At 45.5% G+C, this 22082-nt stretch overlaps 7 protein-coding genes across 7 annotated transcripts; 4 read left to right on the top strand and 3 right to left on the bottom strand.

The window, feature by feature from the left end:
- Nucleotides 1-52: 52 nt before the first annotated feature.
- SERLADRAFT_442377 (uncharacterized protein) lies at nucleotides 53-2128 on the bottom strand (the record flags this gene model as incomplete). Its single annotated transcript, XM_007322925.1, has 1 exon — nucleotides 53-2128. The coding sequence occupies one exon, from the start codon at nucleotides 2126-2128 to the stop codon at nucleotides 53-55; it is 2076 nt and encodes a 691-aa protein (XP_007322987.1).
- A 1080-nt stretch (nucleotides 2129-3208) lies between these two features.
- Nucleotides 3209-5311, bottom strand: SERLADRAFT_417993 (uncharacterized protein; the record flags this gene model as incomplete). The annotated part of the gene is made up of 11 exons (XM_007322924.1): nucleotides 3209-3449; nucleotides 3510-3575; nucleotides 3643-3800; nucleotides 3866-3923; nucleotides 3988-4032; nucleotides 4097-4109; nucleotides 4168-4343; nucleotides 4398-4486; nucleotides 4539-4602; nucleotides 4671-5009; nucleotides 5065-5311. The coding sequence occupies 10 exons, from the start codon at nucleotides 4968-4970 to the stop codon at nucleotides 3342-3344; spliced, it is 1077 nt and encodes a 358-aa protein (XP_007322986.1).
- Nucleotides 5312-7130: 1819 nt separating this feature from the next.
- On the bottom strand, nucleotides 7131-8891 carry SERLADRAFT_477629 (uncharacterized protein; the record flags this gene model as incomplete). The annotated part of the gene is made up of 11 exons (XM_007322923.1): nucleotides 7131-7407; nucleotides 7463-7528; nucleotides 7583-7740; nucleotides 7798-7855; nucleotides 7915-7962; nucleotides 8020-8032; nucleotides 8085-8260; nucleotides 8313-8401; nucleotides 8451-8514; nucleotides 8567-8640; nucleotides 8702-8891. The coding sequence occupies 10 exons, from the start codon at nucleotides 8636-8638 to the stop codon at nucleotides 7300-7302; spliced, it is 852 nt and encodes a 283-aa protein (XP_007322985.1).
- Nucleotides 8892-9372: 481 nt separating this feature from the next.
- Nucleotides 9373-10481, top strand: SERLADRAFT_477627 (uncharacterized protein; the record flags this gene model as incomplete). Its single annotated transcript, XM_007322922.1, has 6 exons — nucleotides 9373-9672; nucleotides 9725-9788; nucleotides 9846-9937; nucleotides 9993-10070; nucleotides 10122-10196; nucleotides 10255-10481. 6 exons carry the CDS (start codon nucleotides 9481-9483, stop codon nucleotides 10339-10341), a joined length of 588 nt encoding a protein of 195 aa, XP_007322984.1.
- A 785-nt stretch (nucleotides 10482-11266) lies between these two features.
- SERLADRAFT_477626 (uncharacterized protein) lies at nucleotides 11267-12868 on the top strand (the record flags this gene model as incomplete). The annotated part of the gene is made up of 10 exons (XM_007322921.1): nucleotides 11267-11541; nucleotides 11594-11659; nucleotides 11717-11803; nucleotides 11855-11994; nucleotides 12046-12058; nucleotides 12117-12167; nucleotides 12224-12284; nucleotides 12348-12508; nucleotides 12566-12631; nucleotides 12680-12868. 10 exons carry the CDS (start codon nucleotides 11434-11436, stop codon nucleotides 12779-12781), a joined length of 855 nt encoding a protein of 284 aa, XP_007322983.1.
- A 405-nt stretch (nucleotides 12869-13273) lies between these two features.
- On the top strand, nucleotides 13274-15262 carry SERLADRAFT_477625 (uncharacterized protein; the record flags this gene model as incomplete). Its single annotated transcript, XM_007322920.1, has 10 exons — nucleotides 13274-13602; nucleotides 13658-13721; nucleotides 13777-14089; nucleotides 14142-14154; nucleotides 14212-14259; nucleotides 14319-14376; nucleotides 14434-14591; nucleotides 14644-14709; nucleotides 14765-14882; nucleotides 14938-15262. 7 exons carry the CDS (start codon nucleotides 13887-13889, stop codon nucleotides 14873-14875), a joined length of 657 nt encoding a protein of 218 aa, XP_007322982.1.
- Nucleotides 15263-15336: 74 nt separating this feature from the next.
- On the top strand, nucleotides 15337-19264 carry SERLADRAFT_442372 (uncharacterized protein; the record flags this gene model as incomplete). The annotated part of the gene is made up of 11 exons (XM_007322919.1): nucleotides 15337-15432; nucleotides 15486-16319; nucleotides 16373-16619; nucleotides 16677-16794; nucleotides 16842-16986; nucleotides 17122-17268; nucleotides 17327-17378; nucleotides 17432-17466; nucleotides 17521-18714; nucleotides 18771-18856; nucleotides 18916-19264. 11 exons carry the CDS (start codon nucleotides 15337-15339, stop codon nucleotides 19262-19264), a joined length of 3303 nt encoding a protein of 1100 aa, XP_007322981.1.
- Nucleotides 19265-22082: the final 2818 nt, after the last annotated feature.

Raw genomic sequence — 22082 nt, 5'->3', positions numbered from 1 at the left:
TTTCTGTAGCTGACGCTAGTGCCTGTAGTTGTTCAATGTCAACTACCTCCACTCAGTCTATTCCCATAGCAAAGTTGGGGATGCCGGGAGGTCTGTCTTTCCTCTGGGACGAGACAGCATTACGATGAGGACAGTTTCTACTAAAATGTCCTAGCTCATGACAGATAAAACACCGTCCTTCGGCCACGTGTTTTTCTCGTTCCTCAGTACTCAAGACAGGCGCCTTCTTCTCTCGGGCCTCCCTCCTCGCTTCCAGAGGACGACTCTTGGTCTGCGGGTGTGTCCTGTTTCCTCCAAAGGCCGGCCCCCTGGCTTTGTCTAAGGGAGGTCGTCTGGTGTCTCCTTGATTAGCTCGTTTATTACTAACTTCATGCTTGGAGTAGGCCGTAGGGTTCCTGTTATCATGAGACGACTGCACTTTCATCTGAGAGGATCGGCCTCTCAGCCCAGCGGATCGTGCGAGTTCTAGCACTTCAGCGGCGGATTGCACTTCCTCGAACCGCGAAATCTCGGGGTTAAGCTCCTTAAGCCATAGTCCTTGTTGCAGCTCTGTGTTCAGTCCAGTCCAGAACCGAATCACTCTCTGTCTCTCGTCAACATCGCCGATAATGTTCCAAAGTTCAGTAAGCTCATATAAATATTCTCGTACAGATTTATGGTCCTGAAAGCATCGTTTTAGTTTATCACGTTGCTTCATTCTGTAATCTACAGGGAAACAATGATTGAACAACCCGATGAAGAAATCCTTCAGGTCCCAACTGGAAGGATCAGGCGATACTTTATAGAGGAAGAAGTCATACGCAGTTCCCCTTAGAAATGACGACAGTCGATAAACTCGCCCTTTCCGTGGGACTCGTCCCTCCTTCAGGTAAGTTGAAGATGCAACCATGAACTGATGGAACTCCTGAGAGTCAGGCCGGCCGTCATAGACTTGTGGCTCAGTGGGTTTGAGAATCGGCCTCCGAGGGCTACGTTTCCTTTTACTCTTACAGTTTTTTCGCTTTCGGCCACGATGGCCTCGTCCGCGACTCTGTCCCAAGGATGACACTGAGCTGGTTTCACTCGAGAGGCTGCTCTGGTCACTATCTGAGTCACTCGACGAGCTGTCGCTCGAGTCTGAGGGAGGGTCGGGCTGACGTTGACTGGTCATCTGGCCAAGGGCGCGCCCAATGTAGCTTGTCGATCCCACCTGGTTGGCGGGAGCGAAGGTGTGGTAAATACTCCCAGGTCGTCGAGGGTCCTCCATTGGCTTCAAGGCCCTTTCCATGAGCCCCACTATCGGGTCTCGATATCCCATTACTCGGGGGTCCCCTCCACTACTGGGGTATATCTCCCGTTTATCGTGCCGCCTCTGTTTTTGGCGTTCCTTTCGGTAACGGATCTTTGATCGTCGACGAGAGGTTCGAGTCCGAGACTCTTCTTCTTGATGAGTGTCCTCTTGGTCACTGGTTTCCTGCACCTGATTTCTCTTCGTTCCAGACGGACCAGGTACTTCCTGGTGACTCAGACTGGCCCATTCATGGGCTTTGTTCCAGGCGCGCAGGGCCTCCCTTTGAGCTTCAGGCTCAAGCTCGGTTTCCTCAATATCAAGGCCTCCCCAGTTTGCGGGGTCGGTGCCCTTTCCCTTGGTCCCTTCTTGGGACTCGAGGTTAGTAGCGGTTTCGCTTTGTCTCGCAGCTCGCTCAATCTCACGTCTTTTCAGGATTGTTTTCAACTGGTCATCACTCAGAAGCTTCTCAGCTTGCTGAACCAGTGTATCTTGTTGGGTATCTAGTGTAGTAACCCCACTGGGTCGCGCTACAGGCGGAACCTCGGTCTGAGTCCTGGGAGCCCCAGTTCTCGTTCCGGTGCGTAATTTTAAGCTATTTACTTCAGCCTCTCTGCGCCGAGTTTTTAGGTCGGGCAAAGGATCTCCTGTCCTTACCACATCGCTATAGGAACGGGAAGGTCGTCGAGGAGCAGAGCCAGCCTGGCCACCAGGGCTCAGGCGAGGGGACAGGCCTGGGGGACTATCAGGTAAGTTGGAAAGTGACGACTCACTGCTGGCGCGTCTCAGTTGTCCTGAAGCCTTGCTCCTAGTGCGAAGGTTATAGTGAGGAGTAGGAGAGGAGGTTATGGGAGCAGTCATGGGTGCCGGTCCAGTCATCACAGGTTGATCAAGTCCGGATTCGAGGAGAGGCGGTATTCCTGTCGGAATAAGGTGGTTTTTCTTGTTGGTAGTTTAGACTGTTGAGAGTTAAAAATATGTGACGTTCGCGTGACGCTAACATCCCACGTCGAGCTTTTGTCCTATAACTGGTGTAAGTCTAGTTGATTTAAGCTGCTCCTCCATATCGATTACATCTGGTATTTATACGTCTACGGTAACGACAGGGATCAGCAAGCTAATAAGTGCAAACACAGGAGGAGCAGTAGTCCATAAGGAACGTCGGCAGAAAGAGTGAAAGGAAGTGTCCGCATGTTCAAAAGAGCGTGGTCTGATGCCTAGCGCCAGGTGAGTCGGATCGATTCGGAGTGGAGTTCAGCCTCGTTACAAATGGCTGCTTTGGCAGAGACCGGGTTTATCCGGTTTTGTCAGCTGAGGTATGTTACATTACATTTATTAGAGATCACCTTAAACTAACATCTATTGTAGTTTCACTTAGGTAAATAATAAAGTCATTTCTATAGCCTCTTGGGCAGCGGCTGAGTTTCACTTAGTTTTATTATGGGCGTCATTTCACGTGGGTCTTCATCTCTTGTTCGCGCAGCTCCCCATCTCGCGCGAATTTTCATCTGTTTTTCGCGCAGTCCACCATATTTCGCACCGAAAATTTCTCGCTGTCGCACTTTGAATAAAAGTGCAAACGGAGCGTCATATCCGTACCAGTATCTGACATCTGTTATTCTTTCCACATCCCCCCTACATTGCTAACATCATCCATATGCGAGACATCCACATACGCCTCCATCATCGCTCTAGTAGTATTTACGTAGCAGCAGTCTATGAAATCGTCCAAGTCGATCACGCCCTAAAAACAAGACTACTGATTACCAATCGCACTTCGCTTCAAACCATCATTCCTGATAACCTTCTAAGGAAACGTCCTGTGAACCATATTGAAACTTTTAACCCGAGCTTGCTTAATCGACGAGAAAAAAGATTGCTATGGCAGAGGCAAATAACTTTCAAACCTTGGGAATCGTCTGACCCACAGAGCTAACTTGGAACAATCATAACATTCATAATTATTCAGTGTCCGTTAATCGACGTAGTAGTACAAGTTGAAATATATTTTTGAAAGAAAGCAAAAAAAAACAGATTTCTTGTCTCATTCCCTTTGCAATGACGAGTGGTTTGCTTAGGACTTGGGAAGAGGAGAATGTTCAAGAGTCGTCGCGTACTTCCTAAGGCCATTCCGAAGAGGAGTGCACGTCTTCCTCGCGAGTGTGACTTGCAACCGGAATTCCTAATTCGACGCCATTAACTCATTCATTCGATCAAAGTTTGGCTTCATGTCGATTCTTACCTCGTCATTAAGGGCGTCCATGCCTTTCTCGAGATGACTGCCGAACTCTGCACATTGAGTGCTTACCTAAAATTTGACAATCATCAGATCAGCAAAGAATGGCTTTCAAGTCAACAAATGAAATGTGACTTACGGATTGCCAAATGTTACCGAATATAATGAGCTTTTCGCAGATAAGGGCGATATCTGGCTTTAGACCGTCAAATCTGGTCTTGAGTTCTGCCAGGGCTCTCTGCTTGCGGTTCACTTCTGCCAGCTCAGTCTTCTTGGCATTAAGTGCCTTTTCGGCTTCTAAATAGTACGAACGAAGCCCTTCAGACATCCATTGACATCATCAGCGTGACTGTAGCACTCACTGATGCGTTGAGCAATGAAGTAAGCAATAGCTGAACCAGTGATAATCAATGTCCAGAACTATGAAGTCAAAAAAAAAATCGGTTAATCCATCACAAACGATATCAAAAACTGCAACCCATACCGAAAGAGCCAAGCCGGCACCCATAGCCATAAGACCAGCAGCAATCTAGATGAGCGGAAAATAATTCTGTAAGGCGACAATAAATCTTTGATAAAAGCGGAAAAAATGCCTTTTCATTCCAGCTACCATAGTGCGTTAGTTGATGACACGGATAGCGTCGAATGAGGCAAGGAGACGCACTTTTTAATCTGTTCTTGGAGTGCGTCGATATCCGTCTTTAGCGTTGTTGCTAGTTGCTCTAATTCCACCTTCTTCTGTTCCAGATACGTTGCAAACCTCTCGCCAAAGCCCCTGACGTCCGCTTCAAGATTCCTAAAGTTGCCTGCCATCTGTGCCGAGGTCTGATGTTTTTCTGACTATATGGAGAACAGTAAATGAAGCGTATCAAGCAACCATTGTCGTAAACATACACCAAAGCTAGCAAGCTCCTTGATGCACTCTTTACGGTCTTCATCGGTCTTGATTTCACTGATTAACTGAAGAAACACCTCATCATATCCTACAAGCCATGGTTGTCAACAGACAGGACTGGCGGATACAATAGGCCATACGTGAAAGGGTTGCACTCATCTCGGAAGCCACATCGCGCGAGTCCCAGAGGTACTTAACCCAGCGCTAGATAACGACCATGAACATGCATGCCAAATTAACCAGTGAACGGATAAATAGTTGGCCGAGTTTACCTTGTTATAGCTGTCCCACTCAGCTTTGTAGCCGGCGACCTCTGGGAAATCCTTTCCGTGCTTGTCGACCATGTCTTTGAAGCCACGACTCACACGGTCGAAAGCTTGATCCGTCTGAATAGCTGAAGTACCGATATTCTCAATGTCCGCTTCGAACTGCTTGACATTATTGTCGTCCTCCAATACCTTGATGGCTTCCTTGGCAAATTCAACCTTTTCATCCGATGTAAGAGGTTTAGCCAGCATGCGCTTGGCCTCTGCGACAGCGACCTCGTATGACGGCGGAGGGTTGGTGGTCATATTGAATGCAAAAAAAGGTCTTGAGGGGAAAAGGGAGATAAAACTGTATGACGGACATGCTGAGTTTTCTGAGCCTCTTTATGTGCTAGAAAACAAACCAGTGCTGGTGTACCACAGGATAAAAACGGATGAATTTCAGGCCCCCTGGCACTTTCAGTGTATCAAATCGGATTTCCAAGTGAACCAGGTCGACAGTTTAAAGAGTCCATGTCAATCGACCGTATTGCGCCTTGAAGTCCTTCCAATCTCGACAATGGCTCGGATTCATTAGGCATTTGCCAACTTCGCTCTCCATGTTCCCAGTAGCAGCCGATTTAATTGAATAGAACGTCTACGAGCACAAGGTCTAAAACAGAAAGGATCAAGGGGCAGGTGGAGTGCATGAGTGAGTACGTGATACCATCGATCATGCGTTATCGATAGAAGTTCATCTTCTGAATAGCCGACATGGAAGTATGTCAATGACCCCTATGACGTGCATATTCATGATTTAAGGAATAAGAACATGGGTTCCTCATTCTTCCCTGAAACCTTCTTGAGATATTCGGCTCCCAAGACAGACACCGAAGCGAATTGTTTTATTTTTGTGCCCTCTCCGAAAGTCAAGGCTTTTGTGATATCGCCGACCTTGTATTGTTGCGCAAGGAGGTAGATCATCGAGCCAGCTCGTGGGTCGGCAATGGTCTGAGTGGGAGATTTGATCTGTGAAAGTGCAGCGTGCGCTCCATCGAGGCTCAAGGTTTATTTGTGGTGCCAGTGGACAGCAAAAGAAGGCGCACAAGCGAAATGTTTCCACTCACTGTTGAACTTAGACTGTCAGAATAGACACAGAACTTTACACATGACACAGTGAGGATACGCAGTTGAAAGCAACTCCAAGCTTTAGACTTGTGACCTGCCACGAGCTGGCGGCTTGGAAATCGGTCTATCCTATGACCAGTTGATAATATTCTGAATTTCGCGATGAATTTTGGAAGTTGCCAGTGCTGCTTGTTGAACTTACTTCCCACTTTTCCACAGACTATCGTGCCTGAGCCAATCACGCCTGATACGGGACATCACCTCGCCCAACAAGGTTCTGTAACAAGAAAACCGTGTCAACTGACAGAAAGATCGTTGTGGAGGCCAACGCCGAATGAAAACATGTCACAGGATTGGGGCGTGGAATGCTGGATCACCGCCTTGACAGTTTTGACATGCACAATGTGGAGATTTCGAACCACCATAATCGAATTGTCAGTCGTGTAGTATTTCGATAGAACTTCTAGTGTCGATGATGGAGGTTATCAGACAGAATTTAAACCTTCGCTCTATCTTGAGCGGCTTGAACTTCAATATCTAGGTGCGCACCAACGTATCACGGTCAGAACTTCCAAATAGAAGTTGAGAACATACGTCCCTGGGGCGCCGATGACGTAGATATTATTCTGGGGCAGCCCAGAAAAGGTAGGGAGTCAGTGATCCCTTGATTGAGAGACAATGAGAAACGTATAATTAAGTAGGCGTAGATATCATTAAATCACCGGTGTCACGGGCCCTGAGTACTGAGTGGTTTTCCTTTTTCGTGATGTGACTCCACATACATGTAACTCTCAGAGAACGAATTCAGGACATTGAATAGGGCCACCATTTGTCCACCATCTATGATGGAAGCTACATAAAAAGGGGAGTTCGTTAGAAGACTGTAAAATAAGATGATGATATTACTCACCTCTCCTGGCTTTAGAGTGTCCGTTTGGAGACCTTACTCATGCTAGTGATATGTGCAGCATCGTGATGTCCAATTCAGGTTGCAGTGACAGATCTTCGGTGCATCATTCTTCGTTTGCTCCCGTACGATGAACACTTGAGAGATCGCTTGCCAATATTTCACACGCAACGCCAGAAGGTGCATTGAATATGAGTGTCCAGGACACTCACAGTCCGAGTGGTGGTTGAAAAAAAAAAGGTTGAGATCTGAGACTCTGCGTTGGCTCTGCCAAATTGCGATGCGGCACGTCCAAAAATTACTACACAGGCTACTAGTACTGTACTAGAAATGTGGACAGTATGATACAACCAGCCGAGCGTGTCGAGACCTACAAAATTTAAGTAGAACTGGCAAATATTATGTAATGCTACAGTTAGGGATTGTAAAGAATCAAGGCACAACCTTGAGTGATAGTACAGAGCATATTTTGCATTAGGCATGAGGAAAATTTCGTTGTTCAGATAATCACATATAATACAAGCGTTGAAATGTTGAAATAGGAGACATGTTTCTATCGCGAGCTGAAACATACATCACCAAAATCCAGGAGAGGCTAGAGCCTGCCATTTATCCGATGAATTACTCCTTTGCTTTTTCACGGTTCTCGAGTTCCGTTGCATATCTCTCCAGACCCGCCATGAGAGGCTGGCATACTTTTCTCGCAAGTCGAACTTCCAACTTGAACCTCTGGAAAGATATCAATCGATCGATCGATGATTGCATGAGAGAAGCGAAAACTTACCATGTTCGAACCTGCACTTGATCCACCTTTGAGATGCTCTTGGAACTGTACAGCTTGACTACGAACCTACATTATACATGTTAGCCGACAGTGATCAGTACTAGTGTTTAGTGGACCCACTGAAGACCAAATTTCGGCGAACAAGACCAGCTTGTCACAAATTAATGCGATGTCTGGCTTCAAGCCATCGAAATCGGTCTTGAGATGAGCTAGCGCCGCCTGTTTTCGATTGACGTCGATGAGATCATTCTGTTTACCTATAAGTTTCGTCACCTTCCCTAACGCGGCAAAAGTATGGTTATAAGGTGACGGCAAATATTTATAAGCCCACTCACCCTGGCGCTCTGCTTGAAAGGCAGCAAGGACTGAGCCAGCAACAATCATCCCAACGACCTAAAGAATCACGAAAGATAAATTCCATGAACAGGGTCAGATTAGACGCATGTACGCACATTAAGCAGCCCAGCGCAGGCTGCAAGCGCCGTAGTGGCATCTTTGATCTATATGAATAAGATCAGCCAACAGTTCGCAAAAGTAGAAATCGTATGAAATTTAACCTTTTTGTCCAAACTACACATGTTCACGATTAGCACGAACAGCGATGAAGCAGAAGTAGACATACACTTCAATTTCTCCCTGGAGAGTTGTAATTTCGTCTTTCAATTTCTTTGCCTGAGCTGCCAACTCTATCTCCTTGTCTTTGATCCATTCTTCAAATCTACTGACAAAGGCCTGGATATCACGTTTGAGGTTGAGGAAATTTTGCGACATCTCAAGGGAATCGTCATGTTTTTCGTCCTATTGGGAAACATCAGCAACGATGTCGAGTCAGTGAGAGAGGAAAACAAACAATGAATTCCTGGAGCTCTGCGATGACGTCCTTACGATCCTGCACCGTCGCAATACTTTCCACCATGTTAAGGAAAACCTCGTCAAAGCCTGTACGAAACGATTAGTGACGTACTCCGTAAGACCATGGAAAACGCACGTTTGAGGAGCGCGACGTGTTTGGACGCCACGTCGCGCGAGGTCGACAAATGTTTCACCCAATCCTGATCGTTGACTATGTCAGAACGTGCATTCCGCACAAAAACTGGATCTCACAGCCTTGTAACCTTTCCATTCATCGAGATAGGTAGAAAGATCGGGGAAGTCCTTGCCATATTTCGTAACCATGCCTTCGAAGCCCCGAGTGACATTGTCAAAGGCCGCGTCGATTTGATTGGCCCAAACACCGACCTCTTTGACATTGTCTGCATATTTGTTAGCGTCATCCAGGTTGTTGAGGGCCTTGTTTAAATAGCCAATTTTTTCTCCTTCGGTGGGTCCATCCGCCGCTTTCCAGCTGTCAAGAACCTTCTGGGAGTCTACAAGGCTGGGGGTTGCAACTGCGGCCATGTCAAATACAAGTGATAATACAAGTGAGAACACTGCAAAAACCAGACGCCAAAGCACGGCTGTTATATATGGGACTCTTAGTCCAATGAAAGATGGCGATAATCCATGGATAATCGCAGAAAATCCGCCGAACGTAAAAACCTAAGTTGTGGTACAAGATCTGCTCTCATGACCTGGTGTGCAAGTTCGGCATAGAATCATCACGACCTAGCCTAAAAGAAGTGTAGAATGGAATTTGCCCAAATTTGGACCATGTCTGGAGCAGACACGTCAGAAAGATGATATTATGACTATAAAAATGCGAAGACGTACTTGTGGTTCAAACGTTGACAAGTTGCATGACATCGGGCAGACGCACTGAGTGGCACTTTCTTTTTCCAGAAGAGTTCGCACGCGTAATATGATAGTATCCGACATTTAACTTACAAGTCGTGTAATGAGTGCGGTTTTGGGGTCCACGTGCAGGATAGATCTGTGAGTTGAAACTCGAGCCAGTCTGTGCAAAATTCGGATTAGTAGAAGCTTAGGTTCAGCCACGATGCACTATAAAAATTAGAATCGGTGGAATATTCTCAGTATCTCTTGCTCCCGCTCTTACTCGTCTCTTATCGAAAGCAAAAATGTCTTACATCTCTCCGATAGCAAATCCACAGCCGTTCGTCACCAAGATCAGGGGCCTTTCTGACGAAGCGAACACCATTGACAGTGGTGTCGGTCGTGCCAAACGGGATGCTGCAGAATTCGTCAGCAAATATAGCGCCGATTTCCAAATTGTTTCCGAGCTTCAAGCCAGCACAGAGCACTTTATCACTGTATGTTTCTTTACATCTAATAACTTGGCGAGTCCTAAACAATGAAACCAAGCGCTGGGTCAGTACTTTGCAGCAAACCCGCGATGCCGCTTCTTCTATTTCAGCTTGGTACCAACGTGAGATAGATACTTTGCTAATGTTCGAGCTTCCAATTTGACACGTTTTTCCTGCAGGATTTATCGAAGTCTTCCTCTCATTGATAGACATGATCGGGAGTGAGGGTGATGTAAAGGAAGTTATCGCAGAGTTCAACAACTTGTTGGGTGTTCGTATTTTCCTAGCTTTTTCTTTGCGATTCCTGAAAAAATTCTTCGTTCCAGGAAACGCATCCCTCAACGAAATACCAGCTAGATACCACTCCGGGTGTGAAGAACGCCTTTAACGAAATCGAGGCGCTCGTAGGTGGCTTCGTTCTCTTCCTCTTGCCGGCATTGAAGCAGCCTCTCTAGGTGTGTGTAGAAAGCAAACATATCATCGACGTTCTCCAAAGTGCCAAGGCTAGTAACTTTAGTAAGACCGTTGAGGTGAAATACATACGTTATCTTCAGTTTCATGACAAGTTAACTGATTGAAATGTTTCAGGGCCTCAAGAAAGAGATCGCTCCGGTGAAGCTTGGGGCTGCGCACATCCGACAGGCCTTGAATAATTACGCAACGAGGCTCGAGTAGTTTGATCTCGTTGTCTATAAATGAACAGAAGGATTTGGAGCCATGTATCAATAATGTACCTCGTTCACATGTTTCACATACTTCCAGATGAATTTCGTGATGAGAATTGTTAGCGCAGCATATAAATATAAATCCATAAATACGAGAACGACGACGAGAACGAAAGGCAGGTGGTTGCCGTCCATGTTGTTGGCATCTGCTGAAAATAATATGCTGGAAACAGTAGTACGGTGGAACAGGCTCTGGTTCAAGTTAGATCCGGTTATATTGTACATCACTGACCGAGTCTTTGATGAGTTTCCAGATTATACCTGATAGGACGGTGCCGTGTAGGATACGGACAACTATGGTATTGCTACAACAAGATCATGATCAATGATGAGGTGGCCGCGTAAAGTGGATGTGACATGTGACCGGAGTGTAATGAACGTGACGCGACAAATATCTTCCGCTGTCCACGGCGGCAGGTCATTGGTGGTGCTGCTAGCCTATCACGAGGTTCTTCATCATGGAACCTCAAACCAGAACGAGTACTTTCTTCCGGACAAGGAGATATTGGATGCGGTTCGTCGTATGAACAAGCGGAAAGCCGAATCCTTCCTTCAGGGCTCGAGAATCCACAAGGTATTCATATTCAGATCTCTAATTCGGTTCTTTATTCAGAATCAAACTCGGCATCTCCCACTTCATACGTTCTTCATCGTTCTTCATCGATTCATTGTTCAAGTCAGGCGACGTCGCTATAATAGGGTGACGAGAGCAGGACTTCGGATGTTCTTACCTGGCCAGGGATAATCGGTCATAGGCGAGACCCCGTCGTGAGTACTCCTGAGTATGCATATATATAAGGCGCGATATGGTACTTGGCTTTGGTAGAAAGTCTCTAGCTTCCCTTGCTCGCTTCTATTTAACATGGCAGGAGTGGCAGTCTTAAGCCCCGAGCAATGTTTGAAGGTCCTTGGACGTTGGGAAAAGGATGGCCCCACTGAAGAAGAAAAAAACGAATTCGCAATTACAGTTCTCGCTCAGCTGAGCAAGTCCGACCAAACCAATAAATTTCAAAAAAATATCAGCCAAATAGCTAACTCGGCCATGAGCATCGACAAGACTCTTAGGGAGCTGCAACCAAGGATCATGATTATGACCTCTTTGTTCCCCTCAGCTTCTGTTTCCTATCAACAATGGGTAGATTTCCAGCAGGTGAATCTATCCCTGCTTTATTGTACGTATAGGCCTGACAGCGTTTATGAAGCGTTGGAGGATGTGTCTGCGTCACTCGTGCAAAGTGGCAGCTGAAAATGTCCATATTCTTAGACGTATTTAGTTCATTCATGGCTCCTAAAAATCGGTACTCTGACAATTGCCTTGCTTAGGCTTTGATACGGTTTACCTTGCGAGGGTGGAAAATATTCGGACCGAGCAAGATCGTATTGCGGCTATCCAAGCATTAGAGTCATTCATTGTTCGTGGGCCGTCTTCATGTTTCCCAATGGCATTTACATTCTCTTGATAGGACGAACTTGAAAAGAATGATAACTCTGTTCAAATGTCCCAAGAATTTCTGACACTTAAACGTGATATTGCGGACTTCATAGGCAAATTTACTCACCAGGCGTCAGACTTGGCGACCCAGTTGCTTAAATCAATTGCGCTGTGCGTCCTAACCCGCTTTGTGATGTCTAGCGTTCACTGAAGTTTTGATAGCCTGGAAGACCAGGTTCATTGTTGCTCGATTTCTAATGCTGAAAGTTTTAGCCGACCACTTGATATAACAGATTAAATCCGCGCTAAGAACAATTGCAATCATCGGTGGGGGCCTCCTGGAAGTGAGCACGCATCTCTCAATGTCGATGGCATTCAACGCATTCCTTTCTATTTGTAGGGCCTTGGATCGGGTACTAGAGCTTCTAGAGTCGCTGCCTCGCTCAACACACAACGTGATAGTGAGTAAAATATCCGTCGTTCTTCAAAATGCACCTGTGCTCAGGTTACGTGATATACACCAGAGGAAGCAGAAAGCTTCAGAGATGTGCAGCTCATGCTCGCAACCCTGAATACGCTGGAAGCGCCCCATCTTCAATCTCAGCTCAGGGGTCATCAGCATGAGGAACCAAACATCAGTCTGATGCTCGAAAGGCTGGTTGTATTCGCCGAAATATGGTCTTCCGTGAGTCTAATACCTGAAGTCAACGATCGTGAGTTGGTAAAACCACTTGTTTCAAAGGTTCGAAGCCAGGCTGTCCAGTTCCGTGAACATCTCAAAGGTGGGATGAAAGCAAGCACAAATATGGTGGGTTGTGCTGCTTTGAAGGGATGGTCCGATACTAATGTGTTACAGAGGTTCAAAAACGAAGTTAAGGTTGCGAGGGCTGTATGTAAACCTCTAATGGAGGGTCTGGCAGAGTTTAAGGCCAGACTGGAGGGCTGGATTTTCAAGTAGGCGGGCTAATGATGTTCCATGAAATGTCGTAATTTCAACGTAGTGTCCTTTTTGGCCAACCAAATTATTGATATGACAGTCGACATCAATATATAAGGTCTGCTCCAAAGTACCTCAAGTTAGATGGACATATCAGATTGCGCGTGCGAACTCTTCTGGAAAGAGAAAGTGTCACTCAGTTTGTCTGTCCGATGTCAAGCAACTTGTCAATTTTCTCCAACAAGTACGTCTTCGCGTATATTTAGTTGTTCTTGTACCTTTTTGCTAACCGGTATACCCCAGATCTCGTCCAATTTGGACGAGTTCCATTCCACACGCCTTTAAGCTATGCCGTAATGATTCCAATCTACCCGCTAGGTATCAGAGTAGCATGGATCTTATACCAAAATTAACCGGGCGGATTCTCGCGATTACCCATAGACGATCGTCATCAATAGTTGGATCAAAGAGTCCTCTCTGTATAAAAGCCGTGCCTTGGCATTTGTTTTCTGCAGTGTTCTCACTTGCAATAATCACTTCTATTCGGCATGGCCGCAGTCGCAACCCTCAGCCTTGTAGACTCCCAGAAGATCCTTGACAGTTGGAAAGCAGCGGGTGGACCCAGCGACGATGAAAGAATCCGATATGCAAACGCTGCTCTCAACAACCTGAAAGATGGTAACAAGTACGCAGACAATGTCGAAAAAGTCGGTATCTGAGCCAACCAAGTCGACGCGGCCTTTGACAATATCACTCGGGGCTTCCAAGACATGGTTAAGAAATATGGCAACAACTTCCACGATCTTTCTACCTATCTTAATGAATGGAAAGATTATAAGGCGGTGAGATCCAGTCTTTGTCTGGTATTATGTACATTCTGACATAGTCAATGACCAGAAATGGGTGAAGTATCTGTCGGAATCGCGCGACGTGGCGTCCAAACACATCGCGCTACTCAGAAGTGCGTTTTCCATTGTTCAAAAGTTGCTGAGGTTGCCACTTATCGTTTCGCACAGGCTTTGGCGAATTTCTTGGTATTTTGAAAGAAATCAAAACGGAACAGGATATTAGCAACGGTTTCGATTCACAGTAAGGGAGGAAAACAATGAAGTGCTGAAGCCCTTCGATGGCTTCCTTAAGATTTCCACGACAGGACGAAAAAGATAATGGTTCCTCTCAAATGGCGCAAAATTTCCTCGACCTCAAACGTGATGTTCAGGCCTTTGCCAGTAGACTTGACCAATGGATCAAAGACAAGGGGGTAGAGCTGGCAGTTCAGGCAAAGAAATTGAAAGACGAAATTTCAAAACTCCAGGGAGAAATTGAAGCGTATGTCTACTTCTGCTTCATCGTTGTTGGCGCTAATTGTGAACATGTATAGTTTGGACGGCAAGGTCAAATCTCATCCGATTTTCTCTTTCGCGAACTGTTGACTGATATTTTTCTTATAGGTAGAGGCTGCCAGTATAGCACACGCAATTTGCGCTCGGCTGCTTAATGTACGTGCATGTTTCAGATCTGATTCTGTTATTGAAAGTTCTTTTTCGCGATTCTTTAGGTTATTGGAATGGTTGTTGCCGGCTCCGCCCTTGCTGCCTTCCAATCAGAGCGTGATGGTAAGTGCGCTTATAAGTATTTACCATCGCCTTGTAACCATGCTTTTGCCGCATTAGAGAAGGCGTCAATACTTCAACGTAAACAGAATGAACTCATCGACGTCAATCGAAAACAGGCAGCACTAGCTCATCTCAAGACCGATTTCGATGGCTTGAAGCCAGACATCGCATTAATTTGTGACAAGCTGATTTTGTTCGCCGAAATTTGGTCTTCGGTGTGTCCACCTGTTTAACGCTAACCATCGTCAGCTAAGATGAGTAATATAGGTTCGTAGCCAAGCTGTACAGTTCCAAAAACATCTCCAGGGTGGAATGAATGCCCTTGGGAACCTTGTGAATATTCGTTTCTCCTATGCAATCATGGATTGGTCAATTGATAATTTTGCAGAGGTTCAAATTGGAAATTCGACTGGCCAAAGAAGTATGCGAGCCTCTCAAGAAAGGTTTGGAGAAATATGCTACGCAACTCGAGAACCGTGGCAGGCAAGCGGACGAGTAATCCGGTGGTGAGATGACAGTCTGTAACCTCCCCCCCTGGTTTTTGGTGACCTACGATTTCAGCCAGCTCGCAACAGCAGTATCTTCGTCGTTTCATCACTTGTATTATATATGTATATCCCACCTTCGAATAACTTAGTTTTCTTCGTGCTCAGTGAGTACTTTGCGCTTCTATCGCTCAGCCTGGGTCATATAGAGGTGGCGAAAATTTGTGCTTTAATTCTATACAATCCTCCTGACGTCCGAATTGCCGCACTGAATCTTTGCTAGTTATGTTTTGGTTCTCTCGACATGTTTTTGGTATATATTACTCCAACAAAACAGCAAGGATGTCAGATATTTAAACAGTTGGCACTGGCTCGGTGATAGTAAGGCCCGGTTTCCACCCTTGATGTTCTTACGTAAGCGTCAACGTCCTTGGGTAGGTGAACGGTGCTGCGCTCCCACATTCTGCCTTCAACCATGTTTACCGTCAAGGCCACCTACCGAAACGAAACCCGCAAGTTCTCTTATTCAGCCAGCACTCGCTTTCCTTCCTATGACGACCTCCACCAGCAGGTGTGTATTGCCACCCTATTTCTTATCACCCCGCAACTCATGTTCGTCATTAGCTCTGTAGAGTCTTTCCCATCCACCATCCTTATTACTTTTCAAAGCTTATATTTTCCCCTGACGCTTCCCAGCCCTCTCGCCTCTTGATTGGAAGGGAGGTTCACTCGGCTGATGAATATAATACTTGTGTTGCCCCTATGCTGCATCTCTCCTGGTCCAACGCTTTGCTGCGCTTCACCGTTTATGCCGAGACTCCTGATAAGGCCTCAAGCGTTACATCCGGTCCGGTGGAACACAGCGTTAAGCCAGTCTCTGAATTTTACTTTTCTGGTACTCCAGCCACTGCCGTCTCCAACAAGACCCCTAGTCCGAATGGCCCGTATCATTACATTTCGTCTGCCTTATCTCCTTCCCATGTACCTCCGCCTCCCATTATATTTCCTTCCCCTCGTCAAAGCATTCAATTTCCCTCTCCACCTCTCCCATTTGTTGATAAATCCGTCACCATAAGTTCACATGCCTCGTCTCAACAAAATGGGTCAATTTACTGCAATACCAAGATGCAGTCTCCAGCTTCCCATGATTGTTCCGCATCGCAAGGCAAAGCTGAAATCCAGGCCCTCTTATCATCATTCAAGGAAGATTTGGATCAATTATTATCTAATTTATTTGGCTCTGCACATGACGCCGGCTCGGAGCACATCAATAAAGGCGGGGAGATTGAGACTAAAGTGGAATCCAATTTATCGGAGAATGAGGACAGGTCGATGGCTTCCCCTGTGCATGAGGAACAGGGTCCTGCTTCGCCTGAACCACCTAAATGGTGTTTCGTGTGCAGAGCACAGTTCAATGGGCCGTGGTACGGGTGCATAAAGTGTCCTTGGCATTCTGTGGTCAGCACTCATCCTCGTTTTGCATTGCTTGTACTCATGCTATAACGTTACAGTGTGTAACCTGTATTGATAAATCTGGACCGACGCATACATCTAGTTTCGGTCCAAGTCATGTTGTAGAGCGGCATGCCTCATCTCGTGCAACTTTACCTAATGCCCCTCCCAATATTCCTTCTGACGTGAATGCAGGAGGCGATTCTAGAGTTACAGATGTCCCGCCTTCTATTCATAGAGGTGTAATGTGTGATAACTGTAACGAGATCATTGTAGGAATCAGACATAAATGCTTGGATTGCGAAGGTACGCTCATCCTGTTCTTGTTAATTGTTTTCTAATCATCATCTATATTTCTTGCAGATTATGACCTTTGTGGCGTTTGTATGGGATCAGGAACTGCTGGGCGACACAATCCATTCCACGAGTTTTTCGACATAGCGACGCCAGGTCGGGTCTTTGTGCATACTGTTTTCAACCGGTACAGTCAATAGCATATTCAAGAAACAACTACTTACCGGGTTTTAGGGGTCCTCCGAATGACGGAAGTGTTAATAACGCGGAACCACATTCATCTTTGCGCAGAGAAAATGAGCGAGATATTGGTGCTGGGCATATACTACATAATGCAACGTGCAATTTATGCGATTCACCCATTGAAGGTGATCGCTACGTAAGTCATCAGTAACGAGCATCATACACTATTATTCTTAACTGCTGCCTCCAGAAATGTCTTAATTGCCCTGGTAAAATTTTATGACAGGCGGATGTCAATATTGTTGCAGTTACTAATATCTTTTCTTTACAGATTTCGACACTTGTTACAATTAGGGATTATTTAGCTTTCGAGTATTATAATGAATCGACCTGGCTTAAAACAGTTTTACGAAGAATAACACATGAGCAACATCCAAATCATGGCTTCGTCAAAGTCGAAAAACCGGAAAATCTAATGGTATCTAATCTCATTTTTACGTTCTTTAATCCCTAGAAAGTGAACATGGTTCATACAGATGCGCAACGCATTGTCTGTTAGTTCAACCAAGCATTATGCAACTTGTAACGGTAAGTTGTGTGTTTCTGAATATCAGAACCCTCTAATGGAAAAAAAAATGTAGCTTGTAAACAGCGCATCTGTGGAGTTCGATACAAGGTAAAATAAGCATACCTTTTTGTATCACGAAGCTAACAGATTGATGCCCTGCAGTGTATGCACACTAATTGCCCAGACTTTGACCTTTGCGCGAGCTGCGAAGCATTACCAATTCCTGTTCACCCCGCGATTCACCCATTGTTGAAGATGAAGACGGTTGATACTGTGATCCCCACCGTGTACAGGTTCGGGCAGAAGAGTCTCATAGAACAATATGGTGGAGAGATGGCATTTTCAGATTTACCGACACGAAACTCTTCTCATTGCGATCGTTCACGCTCTTCCTCGGCATCTTTTGGTACTCCGAAGGTCGATACAAGAGATATTGTAGCGTCATTATCTCCGGGGCCCGATGGTCTTCAGCATTATGCACATACAGCACAAGTATCGGATACAGGGAAACCGGTTGAAGTATTTGAGTCCCGCATTCACACACCCTTGGCTGTATTGACGTCTCAAATTATCTCGCGCAACGGATGTGAAATGTCTGTTGGTAAAGAGGAGGAAGAGCCACCTTATCCTGCCTTCAAAAGCCCACTTGTTCGTCCGTCGTCGTGCTCTGCGCATTCTAGCGAAGACCAGGTTGCTCATTCGGTTTTAATGCCTTCTCAATCACCGCCCGCAGAGGAAAGTAATCTTCCTGCGCATTTGCCCGACTCAAGTTATGATACATTTCACGAGTCATGGCCCGGATTTTCCCGAGGAATAAAGCATCTGACACGGTCGCACTCTTCGTCCAGTAAGGCCCAAGAGAGCCTCGTCGAGCTGTCACTTGGAACTGGTTTTACTCGTCCTCATGGTTCTGGGTCTGTGGGGGACCTTGTGGCGCCTTCTCTCTTTGAGCCTGACGTGCAAATGGTGCAAATGAGCCCATCGGTGGTTACGTCTGCTCCTCGCTCTCCTTCTATATCAACCTGTCTGGCGGCTTCTACGTATGCGGCCCCAGTGAATGTCGAAGAAGAAGCTCAAAGTAACCAGAAGATGACGCCGCAAATTCCTTCAACATATCCCCGGCTCAATTCAGCTTTTCTTGCCGATACTACTGTTCCCGATGGGCAAATTTTTCCTCCTGGTGCGGAATTCGTGAAGTCATGGCGGTTACTGAACAATGGTGATAATGCGTGGCCTGAGACGACTGAAATCCAATTTCTGGCTGGCGAATCTTTTGCGCATGACTCCGAGCAGTTAGCTAAGGTTGGGAAGGTGGATCCCGGAGAAGAAATTGATGTTTGGACTGGCGAGTTGAAGGTCTTTTTTATTTCCTGGTCTTATCCTATAGACACTCACTTTCAAACAAATTATAGGCACCTGAAGTCGCAGGTAGATATGTCAGCTACTGGCGACTGAGCGATGGTCAAGGCAATCTTTTTGGTGGTAGTATCTGGGTTGAGTACGTCGACTTTTGTCTTTCCCATACCTCGCTGTTGACTGTATTGCACATTTTTAAAGCGTCACCGTTGTCGAACACAACAACGTTGAAGAAGCTAGTGAAGACTCGCTGGCCTCGTCTTCTATCATCATGCCTGCATATGCGTCATCTGCAGTGATTGATCATTTATCTCATCGTAAGGCTTTTTCAGTTGAATTGGCATCTCTTGCGACATCAAAACCAGCCACAAACGAAGCCCTTTCTGACGATGGTTCCTCATTCTCGTTGATAAGCAATTCACCATCTGACCATGGCGACTTGAGCGTATGGCAGGACAGTCCCTTATATGTAGAAGTGCCTACTCCGGAGTCTGCCACTCCCGCAGAATATGTGGTTTTGTATGACAGCAGCTCGTCGGAAGAAGATTGAGATCGTTCTTTATTTGTAAGCATTCGGTTTGTAGCTTTGCAGTACTGTACCATTTCGACTGTAGGTTGATCACGCACAACGCTGACAGCCAAATCATATATATTTTTCTGCGTGTTACTTGGAACGATTCCTGGTACCATAGGCTGTTCCTGGTAGCCTACGGTACCAGGTCTGCCTTACAATAAATGAAACTAGAAATTGCTCCGGCACATCAGTCCAATTACCGATGGCACCACATGATGCCTCTTCCTCATCTACTTCGCAGCAAAAAATTGATCGTTCCAAGGAGAATCAAAGGTGGGCTGGAAAAAATACCAGGAGAATCCCCTGAGGTATTTTTGAGGCATGTCAAGAATATTTGCCTCATTTCCTGCTTACTTAACCCATCAGTACTTCTTTGTGCCTTCTTCAAATTAACCTAAGCTTCTACACAAGCTTTGAGATCATTGGCTGATTCACATCACCCTCAAGGCAGATAGATTGAGCTAATCAATATGTCAAAGACATGGGCAGATATATATATGGTAAGTAGAGTAGTACTGCCATAACAGATAAAATTGTTTGATCACAACTGTTGGAATAGTCAAGGTTAAAGCCTGTTAGCCTTGTTAGACAAATAATTTTATCACTATAATGCCCTTTTTGGCCACATGAATTGAGCTCAATCTATATCTTGTCGGCATAGGAGATGACAGGCGCCTCCTGAGTTGGAAGTACTATATCAAAGAGATCTAATGTAAACCAAAATACTCAGACTTTGTGGGCAAAGCTCTAAGGATGTATTTGCGTACCTAATGTAGACCAAAATACTAGGTACAAAGTAAATACATTACTAAAAACAAAAGAAGGTGTAAGATCCTCACCTCAGACTTTGTGGGTGAAGCTCTGAGGTGGGCAATCATTGCTATGAGGGTTTTTAAAGAAAGACAGAAGTATCATCAAGGATAAAATTGGCCATCAAAACAAGATTCCCAGTGATAGCTGGCTCCTGACGCACAGACTGTGATGCTCAGAAGGACTCCAACTGAAAAGGATGACAGTGACTTCTGTAGAGGTGAGTGACAATGACAGCAGTTAACAGTAGTAGCAGTGGAAAGTGTTATGATCACACTGAATCACAAGTAGCAGTAAGTAGTGGACAAATTCTGCCTAGGTAGTACAGGATAAGATTGTCAAAATAAGGAAAAGAAAGGGATAGAACAACAAATGCTGTGTAGGTAATGTCACAGGTTTGTACAGCCATAAAATAAAGTCCAATAGCAGAGAAAGAGCAAGAAAACCATGATGTCATGGGAAAATGCAGTAAAAAAAGCAAGGTAAAAATAATATCAGTATCAACACAGTTCCTTTGTTGTCAGTCAGGCATTTTAAAAGATATGTGTCCATAAAAATAATCCAAAAATCAAAAATAGTTGCACTGCAAATGAATGTTCTGCTGAAACAAAAAAACTGGAGCCACTGGTCCACCACCTAGTCCAAATCTGACAGTTCCATGGCTTTACCAATGGTCTGGTTGTAGTGGACCACCTGATCAAACGAGGGAGGGAGAGGAGTAGTTCCAATTTGGAACAAGTGAGTCCTAGGTAGCGTGTGGTAGGTGTAGCTGTAGTAAAGACGATGGACGAAAGATAAATGTACCCAAGTGAATGGGACAGCGATGTACATAGGCAATACAAGGGGATGAACCTTTTGCAATTCAAAATTACCCACCCACGTTTCAACCAGGCGAGATGAGCGACCAATGATTTGATAGTATAGGTAGAAGTAGAAGATTGTCATTATGAAGATGGACTGGCCGCTGGTGTCAATTGGTAGCATGGACAGGTGTCAATAATGAAGCAAATATTCAAAAGACTTGCCTTTGCACCACACAGGCACAGTGCCACATGGAATAGTGATTAATATTGCCTTTTTTGAACTTGTGGCTGATCAGCACCACCTCTATTAGGCAATCAAGTCGTGCTCACCTTTGCTTTCCATTCAGTACTTTCCGCGTTTTGGCAATTTTTTGCGTCACCACTAACTACATATTGCGCCCTCACTTTTGTGGTCTCCCCCTACCCTTTTTCCTTTACTTAGCCCCACCATGGGCCCTTTACTGTCCTCTTTATTCTCACCTGACAGTAGTTTCTGGCTCCCTATTCTAGTCCACTTCTTCATCACCTCCATCCTCCTCCTACTTGTCTTCCTTGCTCCTCCACCATACCTGATGTCACCACTCTCTATCTGCTTCCGTCACCAATCCGTTGACCACCACATGCCACTTTTAATATCAGCAAAGCCCCGGCAGCCAGTCCAAATTGGGCAACAGGTCCATCTTCATGACATTGATCTGCCATCTTCCACTATTAAATCATTGGTCGCTTGTCCCGCCTGGTTAGAGTGTGGGTGGGTGGTTTTTGAGCTGGAGAAGGTTCATCCCCTTGCATTGCCAATATACATTTGTGTCCCATTAACTTGGGTACATCTATCCTTTGTCCATTGTCTTTGCTACAGCTACACTTACCACACACTGCCTGGGACACATTTGTTCCAAATTGGAACTACCCCTCTCCCTCCCTCATTTGACCAGGTGGTCCACTACAACTAGACTATTGGTAAAGCCATGGATCAGTCGGATTTGGACTAGGTGGTGGACCAGTGGCTCCAGTTCCTTTTTTCCAGCAGAACATTCATTTGCAGTGCGACTATTTTTGATTTTTGGATTATTTTTATGGACACATATTTTTTTAGAATGCCTGACTGACAACAAAGGAACTGTGTTGATACTGATATTTTTTTGCCTTGCCCTTTTTCTACTGCATCTCCCATGACATCA

This window comes from Serpula lacrymans (assembly GCF_000218685.1).
Source record: "Serpula lacrymans var. lacrymans S7.9 unplaced genomic scaffold SERLAscaffold_14, whole genome shotgun sequence".
Lineage (NCBI taxonomy): Eukaryota > Fungi > Basidiomycota > Agaricomycetes > Boletales > Serpulaceae > Serpula > Serpula lacrymans.
This window is presented reverse-complemented; position numbering and strand designations above follow the sequence as displayed.